The sequence below is a fragment of the Vulpes lagopus genome, chromosome 3, assembly GCF_018345385.1.
Source record: "Vulpes lagopus strain Blue_001 chromosome 3, ASM1834538v1, whole genome shotgun sequence".
Classification (NCBI taxonomy): domain Eukaryota; kingdom Metazoa; phylum Chordata; class Mammalia; order Carnivora; family Canidae; genus Vulpes; species Vulpes lagopus.
In genome coordinates, this window is record NC_054826.1 from 88431313 (window position 1) to 88445244 (window position 13932).

General features: G+C 39.2%; 1 protein-coding gene across 1 annotated transcript in view; it reads right to left on the reverse strand.

The window, feature by feature from the left end:
* LOC121487302 (zinc finger protein 2 homolog) overlaps positions 1–13932 on the reverse strand; it is a 37898-nt gene that overhangs the window by 8281 nt on the left and 15685 nt on the right. Inside the window, exons 3-4 of the mRNA XM_041748862.1 lie at positions 12763–12889; positions 12390–12485 (exon numbers count right to left, since the gene is read on the reverse strand). Coding sequence (XP_041604796.1) covers positions 12390–12485; positions 12763–12889 — 223 coding nt within the window. The remainder of the gene's footprint in view (positions 1–12389; positions 12486–12762; positions 12890–13932) is intronic.

Genomic DNA, 13932 nt, shown 5'->3' on the forward strand with positions numbered 1-13932 from the left:
TAAATGATAGCCTGAGAGGGAAGAATGTACATATACTTGGGGTTCCAGAAAGCGATAAGAGGGCCAGAGGACCAGAAAGCATATTTGAACAAATCACAGCTGAGAATTTCCCTAATTGGGGGATGAATAGGCATTCAGATCAGGAGATAGAGGAGACATCCCAAAATAAAAAAAAAAAAACAAAACAAAAAACAAAAAACGTTCAGCACCTCAACATTTAATAGTGAAACTTGCAAATTCCAAAGATAAAGAGAAAATCCTTAAGTAGCAAAAGACAAGGGATTCTTAACTCTTGGGGAGAAATATCAGGTTAATAGCAGATCTCTCCACAGAGACATGGCAGGCCAGAAAGGCCTGACTGGATATATTCAGGATATAAAATGAACATGCAACTAGGAATACTTTATCCAGCAAGGCTCTCATTCAGAATAGAAGGAGAGATAAAGAGCTTCCAAGATAGGCAGAAACTGAAAGAATATATGACCACCAAACGAGCTCTGCAAGAAATATTAAGGGGGACCCTGTAAAAGAAAGAGGAAGCCCAAAGAAATAGTCCAAAACACAGGGGCTTGAATAGGTATTACGATGACACTAAATTCATATCTTTCAATAGTTACTCTGAATGTGAATGGGCTAAATGATCCCATCAAAAGATGCAGGGTTAAAGACTGCATAAAAAAGCAGGACACATCCATTTGCTATCTATAAGAGACTCATTTTAGACCTCCCAAATGGTCCTCTAAAGAAAGCTGGAGTAGCAATCTTCATATCAGATAAATTAAAGTTTATCCCAAAGGCTGCAGTAAGAGATGAAGAGGGACACTATATCATACTTAAAGGGTTTATCGAACAAGAACACATAATAATCATGAATATTTATGCCCCAATGTGGGAGCAGCCAAGTATATCAATCAATTAATACCTAAGTAAAGACATACTTCGATAATAATACACTAATAGTAGGAGACTTCAACATGATACTATCTGCAAATGACATATAAAAGCACAACATCACCAAAGAAACAACGGCTTTAAATGATACACTGGACCAGATCCATTTCAGATATATGTACAGGACTTTCCATCAGAACACAATGGAATACACATTCTTCTCAAGTGCAGATGGAACTTTCTCCAGAATAGACCACTTACCAGGCCACAAATCAGGCCTCAATGGATACCAAAAGATTGGGATTCTCCCCTGCATAATTTCAGAAGATAATGCTTTGAAATTAGAACTCAATCCCAAGGAGAAATTTGAAAGAAACTCAATCACGTGGAGGTTAAAGAACATCCTCCTAAAAGATGAATGGGTAAAACAGGAAATTAGAGAAGGATTAAAAAGCTTAGTGAAAACTAATGCAAATGAGGATAAAACCCTTCAAAATCTTTGGTATATAGCAAAAGCAGACCTAAGAGGGAAAGTACATTGCAATACACCTCTCCTTCAAAAAACTGGAAAACACTTATACACAAGCTAACCTTGCACCTAATTGAAATGGAGAAAGAACAGAAAATAAAACCTACACAGAGCAGAAGAGAGAATAAAGAGTTGAGAAGAATTCAATGAAATAGGGACCAGAAGAACTATAGAACAGATCAACAAAGTGAGGAGTTGGTTCTTTGAAAGAATTAATAAGATAAACCCCAAGCCAGCCTTATTAAAAAGAAAAAAGACTCAAATTAATAAACTCATGAATGAACGAGCAGAGATCACAATCAATACCAAGGAAGTAAAAATGACTTTAAAAACGGATTACGAGCAGCTATACACCAACAAATTAGGCAATCTGGAAATGCTTTCTCTGCATCTATGGATCATATGGTTCTTGTTTTGTTCTCTTGTTGATATGATCTATCACACTGATTGCTTTAGGAGTGTTGAACCAGCCTTGTACTTCCTAATGTACGGTTGGATCCCATTGGCTAATATCTTGTTGAGAATTTTTGCATGAGTGTTCATCAGGGATATTGGTCTATAATTCTCCTTTTTGGTGGGGTCTTTGTCTGGTTTTGGAAAAAGGTAATTCTGGCCTCATAGAACGAGTTTGGAAGTATTCCATCTCTATCTTTCCGAACAGCTTTAGTAGAATAGGTACGGTTTCTTCTTTAAACATTTGATAGAATTCCCCTGGGAAGCCATCTGGCTCTGGACTTTTGTGTGTTGGGAGGTTTTTGTTGACTGCTTCAATTTCCTCCCTGGTTATCAGCCTGTTCAGGTTTTTTATTTCTTCCTGTTCCAGTTTCCATAGTTTGTGATTTTCCAGAAATGGGTCTAATTCTTCTAGATTGCCTAATTTATTGGCATAGAGCTTCCCATAATCCGTTTTTAAAATCGTTTGTATTTCCTTGGTATTGGTGGTGATCTCTCCTTTTTCATTCCTGATTTTATTAATTTGAGTCTTCTTTTTAATAAGGGTGGCTAATGGTTTATCTATCTTATTAATTCTTTTAAAGAACCAACTCCTGGTTTTGTTGATCTATTCCACATTTCTTTTGGTCTCTATTTCATTGAATTCTGGACAAATCTTTATTAACTCTCTTCTTCTGCTGGGTGTAGGATCTATTTGCTGTTCTTTCTCGAGCTCCTTTAGGTGCAAGGTTACCATTGGTTTTGATTTCTTTCCAGTTTTTAGATGGATGCTTGTATTGTGATGTATTTCCCCTACAGGATTGCTTTTGCTATTTCCCAAAGATTTTGAACGGTTGTATCTTCATTCTCATTAGTTTCCATGAATCTTTTAAATTCTTCTCTAATTCCCTGGTTGACTCCTTCATCTTTTGGCAGGATGGTCTTAAACCTCCACGTGTTTGAATTTCTTCCAAACTTCTTGTGGTTTAGTTCTAGTTTCAAAGCATTATGGTCTGAAAATATGCAGGGGATAATCCCAACCTTTTGGTATCCGTTAAGACCTGATGTGTGACCCAGTATGTGGTCTATTCTGGAGAAAGTTCCATGTGCACTTGAGTAGAATGTGTATTCAGTTGCATTTGGATGTAAAGTTCTGTAAATATCTGTGAAATCCATCTGGTCCAGTGTATCATTTAATGCTCTTATTTCTTTGGAGATGTTGTGCTTAGAATATCCGTCAATCAGAGAAAGCGCTGTACTCAAGTCTCCTAGTATAAGTGTATTATTAGCAAAGTATGTCTTACCTTTGGTTATTAATTGATGTACGTGCCAGCTCCCATATTAGGGGCATAAATATTCAGGACACTTAGGTCCTCTTGTTGGATAGATCCTTTAAGTATGATATAGTGTCCCTCTTCATCTCTTACTACAGTCTTCGGGATAAACTTTATCTGACATAACGATGGCTACCCCTGCATTCCATTGAGGACCATTTGAATGGTAAATGGTTCTACAACCTTTTATTGTCAGGCTGTAGGTGTCCTTAGGTCTAAAATGAGTCTCTTGTAGATGGCAAATAGATGGGTCTTGCTATTTTAACCAGTCTGAAACCCTGCACCTTTTCATGGGGTCATTAAGTTCATTCACGTTCAGATTTACTATTGAAAAATATGAATTTAGTGTCATCATGATACCTACTCAGTCCCTGTTTCTTGTCATTTGCTGCTTTAAGGATCTTCTCTATATCTTTGGAATTTGCAAGTTTCACTATTAAGTGTCGGGGTGTTGAACAGTTTTTATTGATTTTAGCGGGGGATCTCTCTATTTCCTGGATCTGAATGCCTGTTTCCCTTCCGAGATTAGGAAAATTTTCAGCTATGATTTGTTCAAATACATATTCTGGCCCTCTGGCCCTTTTGGCGCTCTTGGGAACCCCAATTAAATGTAGATTTTTCTTTCTGAGGTTGTCCTTTATTTCTCTTAACCTATTCTCATGATCTTTCTATTGTTTTTCTCTTTTTTCCTCAGTTTCCCTCCTTGCCATCAACTTGTCTTCTATGTCACTCACTCGTTCTTCTACCTCATTAACCCTCATCGTTAGGACCTCTAGTTTGGATTGCATTTCATTTAATGGTTTTTAATTTCTGCCTGATTAGGTCTAAATTCTGCAGTCATGAAGTCTCTTGAGTCCTTTATGCTTTTTTCTAGAGCCACCAGTACCTTTATAATTGTGCTTCTGAATTGGCTTTCTGCCATGGAATTGTAATCCAAATTTTGTACGTCTGTGGGAGAGAGGACTGTTTCTGATTCTTTCTTTTGAGGTGAGATTATCCTTTAGTCATTTTGCTCAGTGCAGAGTGGCCAAAAACAAGTTGTACTGGGAAAAGGATAAAGAGAAGAGAAAAAAGAAGGAAAAAGAAAAAAAAAAAAGAAGGAAAAGAAGAAAAAAGGGGGGGGGGGAAGCAAACAAAACAAAAAACAAGGGGAAGTATCCTCTGATTATATATATTATAAATCCCTCGACTTCCCCTGGAACTTTCCAGTGCTCTTTGATCAGTAACTTGTTTTTCCCCTGTCTTTCTAGCTGGTCTTCTGGTGGAGGGGCCTGCTGTGTTGATTGTCAGGTGTGAGCACCTGGGGGAGCTGCTCAGCCCCCTGCCTGGTGCAGGGCTCAGTGGGAGTTGTTTATCCTGTGAGGCCCCAGGAGGAACAATACCACTGGTGGTGGCCAGCTCTCCAGCCCTGGAGTCAGCTCCAGCAGAAACTACCACAGCTCTGTCTGCAGGGGCCTGGGTGCTCCGGGAGTGGGGGCACCAATTTGCACAGCTTGGAGCCGCCCAGTGACAGGAGCGTCCTGGCTGTGCCTCCGGGCCTCTGCCTGTCCCAAGGGGAGTGACGGATCCAGGGCTGTGTCCCCTGGTGCACTGGGTTCTGGTGCCTGCGCTGCTGGATTTGCGCTCCCAGGCCACAGCAGCTCCCTCAAGGTGAAGCTGCCACCTAAGCTGTTCCCAAGGCCCCGCTGGTAGTGCACTGCAGCCCTTTAGGGAGCTCAGCAGCGGTGTGTGGCGCGCTCCCCACCAGGGCGCAGGTCCTCTGTTGATGCCCCCGGGAGCCTTAGGGCATCCCCAACCCTCCTGGGATCCTGCTCCAACTCCCTGGGAGCGCTTTCTGCCCGGGAAGATTGGTAAAGCTCCTGCATCTCACAGATGGGGCTTTCCTGTCCTGCGGGCGCTTGCCCCGTGGCCTTAGCCTGGCTCCTCGCGGACATCTCCAAAGAAACAAGAGCTTTAATGATACATTGGAACAGATGGATTTCACAGATATTTACAAAACTTTACATCCAAATGCAACTGAAAACACATTCTTCTCAAGTGCACATGGAACTTTCTCCAAAATAGACCACATACTGGGTCACAAATCACATCTTAATCAATACCGAAAGACTGGGATTGTCCCGGCATATTTTCAGCCCATAATGCTTTGAAATTAGAACTAAATCACAAGAAGAAGTTTTGAAGGATTTCAAACATGTCGAAGTTAAGGACCATCCTGCTAAAAGATGAAAGGGTCAACCAGGAAATTAGAGAAGAATTAAAAAGATTCATGGAAACTAATGAGAATGAAGATACAACCGTTCAAAATCTTTGGGATACAGAAAAAGCAGTGCTGAGGGGAAATACATCGCAATCCAAGCATCCATCCAAAAACTAGAAAGAACTCAAATACAAAAGCTAACCTTGTACCTAAAGGAGCAGGAGAAAAAACAGCAAATAGATCCTACACCCAGCAGAAGAAGAGAGTTAATAAAGATTCGAGCAGAACTCAATGAAACAGAGACCAGAAGAACTGTGGAAGAGATTAAAAACCAGGAGTTGGTCCTTTGAAAGAATTAATAAGATAGATAAACCATTAGCCACCCTTATTAAAAGAAGAAAGAAAAGACTCAAATTAATAAAATCATGAATGAGAAAGGAGAGATCACCAAACCAAGGAAACACAAACGATTTTATAAACATATTATGAGCAGCTATACACCAATAAATTAGGTAATCTAGAAAAAATGGACGCATTTCTGGAAAGCCACAAACTATCGAAACTGGAACACGAAGAAACAGAAAACCTGAACAGGCCAATAACCAGGGAAGAAATTGAAGCAGTCATCAAAAACCTCCCAAGACACAAAAGTCCAGGGCCAGATGGCTTCCCAGGGGAATTCTATCAAACGTTTAAAGGAGAAACCATACCTATTCTACTAGCTGTTCGGAAAGATAGAAAGAGATGGAATACTTCCAAAGTCGTTCTATGAGGCCAGCATCACCTTAATTCCAAAACCAGACAAAGACCCCACCAAAAAGGAGAATTATAGACCAAATTCCCTGATGAACATGGATGCAAAAATTCTTAACAAGATATTAGCCAATAGGATTCAACAATACATTACGAAAATTATTCACCATGACCAAGTAGGATTTATCCTCGGGACACAAGGCTGGTTCAACACTGGTAAAACAATCAATGTGATTCATCATATCAACAAGAGAAAAAACAAGAACCATATGACCCTCTCAATAGATGCAGAGAAAGCATTTGACAAAATACAGTGTCCATTCCCGATCAAAACTCTTCAGAGTGTAGGGATAGAGGGAACATTCCTCAGCATCTTAAAAGCCATCTATGAAAAGCCCACAGCAAATATCATTCTCAATGGGGAAACACTGGGAGCCTTTCCCCTAAGATCAGGAACAAGACAGGGATGTCCACTCTCACCACTGCTATTCAACATAGTACTAGAAGCCCTAGCCTCAGGAATCAGGTAACAACAACAAAAAAAATAAATAAATAAAAGGCATTCATTGGCAAAGAAGAAGTCAAACTCTCCCTTTTGCAATGACAAAATACTCTACATAGAAAATCCAAAAGACTCCCCCCCCACAAGATTGCTAGAACTCCTACAGCAATTTGGTAGAGTGACAGGATACAAAATCAATGCCCAGAAGTCAGTGGCATTTCTATACACGAACAATGAGACTGAAGAAAGGGAAATTAGGGAGTCAATCCCATTTACAATTGCACCCAAAAGCATAAGATACCTAGGAATAAACCTAACCAAAGAGGTAAAGGATCTATACCCTAAAAACTACAGTACACTTCTGAAAAAAATTGAGGAAGACACAAAGAGATGGAAAAATATTCCATGCTCATGGATTGGCAGAATTAATGTTGTGAAAATGTCAATGCTACCCAGGGCAATTTACACGTTTAATGCAATCCCTATCAAAATACCATGGTCTTTCTTCAGAGAGTTGGAACAAATAATCAAGATTTGTGTGGAATCAGACAAGACCCCGAATAGCCAGGGGATTATTAAAAAATAAAACCATAGCTGGGGGGATCAGAATGCCAGATTTCAGGTTGTCCTACCAAGCTGTGGTCATCAAGACAGTGTGGTACTGGCATAAAAGCAGACACATAGATCAATGGAACAGAATAGAGAATTCACAAGTGGACCCTGAACTTTATGGTCAACTAATATTCAACAAAGGAGGAAAGACTATCCACTGGAAAAAACACAGTCTCTTCAATAAATGGTGGTCGGAAAATTGGACATCCACATGCAGAAGAATGAACTGGGCCATTCTCTTATACCATACACAAAGATAAACTCAAAATGGATGAAAGATCTAAATGTAAGACAAGAATCCATCAAAATCCTAGAGGAGAACACAGGCAACACCCTTTTTGTACTTGGCCACAGTAACTTCTTGCAAGATACATCCATGAAGGCAAGAGAAACAAAAGCAAAAATGAACTATTGGGACTTCATCAAGATAAGAAGCTTTTGCACAGCAAAAGAAACAGTCAACAAAACTAAAAGACAACCTACAGAATGAGAGAGGATATTTGCAAATGATTTATCAGATAAAGGGCTAGTATTCATGATCTATAAAGAACTTATTGGGGCAGCCCGGGTGGCTCAGCGGTTTAGCACTGCCTTCACTCCAGGGCATGATCCTGGAGACCCAGGATCGAGTCCCACATCGGGGTCCCTGCATGGAGCCTGCTTTTCCCTCTGCCTGTATCTCTGCCTCTCTCTCTCTCTCTCTCTCCCTCTCAAGAATAAATAAATAAAATCTTTAAAAAATTATTTAAAAAAAAAAGAACTTACTGAACTCAACAGCAAAGAAACAAACAAGCCAATCATGAAATGGGCAAAAGACATGAACAGAAATCTCACAGAGGAAGACATGGACATGGCCAACAAGGACATGAGAAAATGCTCTGCATCACTTGCCATCAGGGAAATACAAATCAAAACTGTAATGAGATACCACCTCACACCAGTGAGAGTGGGGAAAAATAACAAATTGGAAACAACAAATGTTCGAGAGGATGTGGAGAAAGGGGAACTCTCATTCACTGTTGGTGACAATGTGAACTGGTGGAGCCACTCTGGAAAACTGTGTGGAGGTTCCTCAAAGAGTTAAAAATAATCTGCCCTATGACCCAGTAATTGCACTGCTGGGTATTTATCGCAAAGATACAGATACAGTTAAATGCCGGAACACCTGGACCCTGATGTTTATAGCAGCAATGTCCACAATAGCTAAACTGTGGAAGGAGCCTGGGTGTCCATCAAAAGATGAATGGATTAAGACAATGTGGTATATGTATACAATGGAATATTACTCAGCCATTAGAAATGACAAATACCCACCACTTTCTTCGACATGGATGGGACTGGATGGTATTATGCTGAGTGAAATAAGTCAATCGGAGAAGGAGAAACATTATATGCTCTCATTCGTTTGGGGAATATAAAAAATAGTGAAAGGGAATAAAGGGGAAAGGAGAAAAAATGAGTGGGAAATTTCAGAAAGGGAGACAGAACATGAGAGACTCCCAACTCTGGGAAACGAACAAGGGGTGGTGGAAAGGGAGGTGGGCAGGGGGTGGGGGTGACTGGGTGACAGGCAATGGGGGGGGGCACTTGACGGGATGAGCACTGGGTGTTATGCTATATGTTGGCAAACTGAACTCCAAAAAAAAAAAATTAGAAAAAAAAAAAGACAGTATAGTACTGGTACAAAAACAGACATATAGAACAATGGAACAGATTAGAAAACCCAGAAATGGGCCCTCAAGTCCATGGTCAACTAATATTCGACAAAGAAGGAAAGACTATCCACTGGGAAAAGGACCGTGTTTTCAATAAATCGTGCTGGGAAAATTGGACAGCCACATGCAAAAGAATGAAACTAGACCATTCTCTTACACCAGACACAAAAATAAACTCAAAATGGATGAAAGATCTAAATGTGAGACAAGAATCCATCAAAATGCTAGAGGAGAACACAGGCAACTCCCTTGTTGACCTTGGCCACAGCAACTTCTTGCAAGATACATCTATAAATGCAAGGGAAACAAAAGCAAAAATGAACTATTGGAACTTAAGAGAAAAAGCTTCTTCACACCATAAGAAACAGTCAACAAAACTAAAAGACAACCTACAGAATGGGAGAAGATATTTGTAAATGATGTATCAGATAAAGGGCTAGTATCCAAGATCTATAAAAACTTATTAAACCCAACACCCAAGAAACAAACAATCCAATTATGAAATGGCAAAAGATATGAACAGAAATTTCACCAAAGAAGACATACACATGGCCAACAAGCACATGAGAAAATGCTCTGCATCACTTGCCATCAGGGAAATACAAATCAAAACCACAATGAGATACCACCTCACACCAGTGAGAATGGGGAAAATTAACAAGACAGGATACAACAAATGTTGGAGAGGATGTGGAGAAAGGGGAACCCTCTTGCACTGTTCATGGGAATGTGAACTGGTACAGCCACTCTGAAAAATTGTGTGGATGTTCCTCAAAGAGTTTAAAATAGAGCTACTCTAAAATCCAGCAACTGCACGACCCCAAAGATACAGATGCAGTGAAAAGCTGAGACACCTGCACCCCGATGTTTCTAGCAGCAATGTCCACGATAGCCAAACTGTGGAAGGAGCATGGGTGTCCATCGAAAAATGAATGGATAAAGATGTGGTATATATATGCAATGGAATATTACTCAGCCATTAGAAACGATGAATACTATTTCCTTTGATGTGGATGGAACTGGAAGGTATTATGCTGAGTGAAGTAAGTCAACTGGAGAAGGACAATCATTGTATGGTTTCATTCATACAGGGAACATAAAAATAGTGAAAGGGATTATAGGGGAAAGGAGAGAAAATGAGTGGGAAAAATTAGAGAGTGTCAAACCATGAGACTCCTAAATATGGGAAACGAACAAGGGGAGGTGGGCGGGGGCATGGGGTGACTGGTTGATGGGCTCTGAGGGGGACACTTGACAGGATGAGCAATGGTTGTTATACTATATGTTGGCAAATCGAACTCCAATAAAATATATATACATTAAAAAAATAGAAGCAACTGTAGCAAAGGTCAACGACTGTAAAGAAACTCATATAAATGCCATCTGCTAACTGGTGCTCCTGATCTTAGGGAATTTATATATAGCAATAATATTCTGTTCAGTCACAATTTAAGTGAATTGAAAAATTTTTTTCTTAATGAAATGCTAAATTAAAGTATCTTATGCAATTTTATTCTCATTCTTCAATCCAGAGAATGGCAATCTTTACCGTAAAAGGCAACATAGTACACATTTTAGACTGTGCAGGGCATACCTGTCACAATATCAAATTCTGGTATTAAAGCATGAAATCAGCTAAAGACCACGTGTAAACAAATGAGTATGGCTGTGTTGCCAAAAACTTTACTTACAAAAACATGTGCTAGATCAGCAGACCATACTTTACAACCCCTGCTCATAACAGGTGTTAACTCTGAGTTCCTTTTAATCTGAGTAATTTTGAATGAATAGACTTCAATAAGCTACGTATATCAGCATTACCTAGAGAGCTTTTTCAAACACAAATGTTTTAGACACTATGCCGTTTTATACCTCATGAATCAGAATTATAGGTTCATGTAAGTAATCAAACAGAGATCCCTCACAATGTTTTCAGAATATAAAATTTTTCTGCTACTTAATTCCAATCAACATGTTTATCAAATCCCTATTTCAAGTTATATACCATAAGTAAGAAAGAATAACATGATTGCCATTTTTATTGTTTGATCATGCCCCATGTGGGGAAAAAGGCAGATGTTAACAAGTAACAGATCATGATTTTACTTTTGTTTCTTGTAAAAGACCCACTATAGGCTGAGTATTCAAAGAAGAGATTACAGTGGCTCAAACATTCAAAGTCTCTTTCTTAGAAGAGATACACTTAACTTATACCATAAACACAGTCAACATAGTATCAGTAAAAATAACTTACTTATATACTAGATGTTCTGAGTGATTTTCACTTACTAACTCATTTAGTATCTAGTCAGGGAAAGAACCCAATAAAGAAAGGTATGGGTGACATGGAAAAAGAATACAGTATTCCTAAGTGACATCTGACATGAGTGGGTCAAATGATGTTTAGCATGAGTGTAAGCAACATAAAAATAAAATTGGAGCAGCCAAATAAGGCCAGAATGCAGTAGTCAATAAAAGGCAAATTAATTTAAATTTCATGCAATAAATAATAGAGCGAATATAGATTGATCTTGTCAGGGTACTGAAAAAAACATATGTTCTTTGGACCCTGGGTGGCTCGGCGGTTGGGCACCTGCCTTAGCGTCAGGGCGTGGTCCCGGAGTTCCAGGATCAAGTCCCACATCGGGTGATCCCTGCATGGAGCCTACTTCTCTCTCAGCCTGTGTCTCTGCCTCTCTCTGTCTCTCATGAAAACATAAATAAAATCTTAAAAAAAAAAAACAACAACCATATTCTAGGCAAACAAACATATACCACCATCAATAACAAAAAAAAACTCTTCACCAGCTACAATAAGGAATGGGAAAATATAAAAGTATGAGGGAATATAGTTCTTACTGATATTGATGTAAAGCCAGAACATGAGAAATATTAGAAATTTACAAAGAAAAAAATACTCAAGAATGCAAGAGAAAAAATACTTCTTTACCAACAGAAGTACAATTTCATAAAATTAAGAAAGTACTTTTGTTACATTATTCTGATAAATACAAATATGTAATCCTATTGGTTTATTAACTATTTGTTTAAAGAGTATCAAGTACTACTATACAACACATAATTCTGAAAACACTGTTTCCTCCCTTCTCCTCAAGAACCAAATTTTAGTAGGTATTATTACCTTAGTTTTCTCTTTGCACTATTAAACACCATAAAGCCAGGATTACTTGCTTGTCTGCATAAATGATATCCTTAGACCCCTAGCTTTGAGCAATCAGAAAACCAGCTTATATTCCTTCTCAGGCACTACCCTTTTCTCTTCCAATTTTATCATATATACCTCCTTTCTCTACTTCTAGGTGCCACTAAGAAGAGATTCTTAGAAAACTTTTTAAATAATTTCTGTATCCCACACTGGCCACCTAGGTTATACTTTCCCCTGGCTTCCTCACTAACTCACCTTGGTAGTTCTGGTACAGAAGTTCTTCCTCTACTATCCATGGTTCCTTTCCTTCTTCCAACTTGAAGATCACTGCTGGCTTTTTAATGAGATACCCTGTAAAGGGAAAAGACACAAAAATGGTCCCAAGCCACACTGGCAACAGCAGTTCTAACGGACAGCAATTCTAACAGAGAGGAGGGAGAGGCTCCAGAGCCACCCCTTGAGGAGGATATGAGAATACACACATTCATCCTTGTGCTCAAAACACATTAACAACCTCAGATTCCTGAAGCTAAAGTCTCAACAGTATTAACTACCAAAGACCAAACATTTTGGTATCTAAGAAGTAAAAGGCATGCTCTATAAAAGATTTGACATGACAACTGCTTACCAACGGAGACAAAGTTGTGATAGTTCTCCAGCATCACATCCCTGTACAGGGTCCTCTGATCTGGGTCCAGGTGCTGCCACTCCTCCTGGGAGAAGTCCACAGTCACATCCCCAAATGACAGTGACCCCTAAAACAGCAAATTTCTGCTCAGTCTGATGTGGTCAGAAGCAGAGTGGCATAGGAAATACGGAAACTAATTCTTCCCAGGTTCACTGTTGAGAATTTATGTTACAATGTGCCTACAACCTGATTTTGTATTGGGTTTGAAGAAGAAAGAAAAATAAAAGAACATCCTTCTTATTTTAATTTATTAATGCACTATGCCTTGAAAGGTCCTGGGTGTTGTGAATACTAAGAAGAGTAAAACACTGTTCTTGTTCTCCAGGAAGTTAAATATTACACAAATACAAAACAGTCCAAAACTGAAAATAAGGTATTACTAGAACATATTAAAATATGTAAAAAGTAGGGATCCCTGGGTGGCGCAGCAGTTTGGCGCCCACCTTTGGCCCAGGGTGTGATCTTGGAGACCCGGGATCGAATCCTACATCGGGCTCCCGGTGCATGGAGCCTGCTTCTCCCTCTGCCTATGTCTCTGCCTCTCTCTCTCTCTCTCTCTCTGTGTGACTATCATAAATAAATAAAAATAAAAAATAAAAAAAATGTAAAAAGTAAAGAAAAAATGTAAAAAGTTTACTAAAATTAGAAAAGAAAAGAAAAACTATTTTGTATCACAACTTTTGCTTAAAGAAGAGTTAATGTTGTAGAGCTTGACGTGTGATGGATAAATGTTCTTTATATTTATGAGGCAACACAGCATAACCAAAATACTGAAGGCATTAAAAACACATGAGTTGACTTAGGTTCTGCCCCAGGATGTAAGAAGCAAGGAAGAAAATCATTCTCATTCCTACAATGAAAATGAGCCAAACTCACCTCAAATTTACAACTTTTTCCTAACTTACAGGAGAGGCAAGGTCACAAAGCACCCAAGTGCCCCAAATCTAGGAAGAGACAATACCTGCAGGAACTCCCCAGAATAGGGGGAATGTTAATTAATGAAAACAGAGTGTGAGCTGACATAACAGTGTGAAACCCCTTCAGACCACAGACATGGAGGAGACTTGCACCTTCTTATGGGCATTTTCTTTTCTTTTTCTTTTTTTAAAG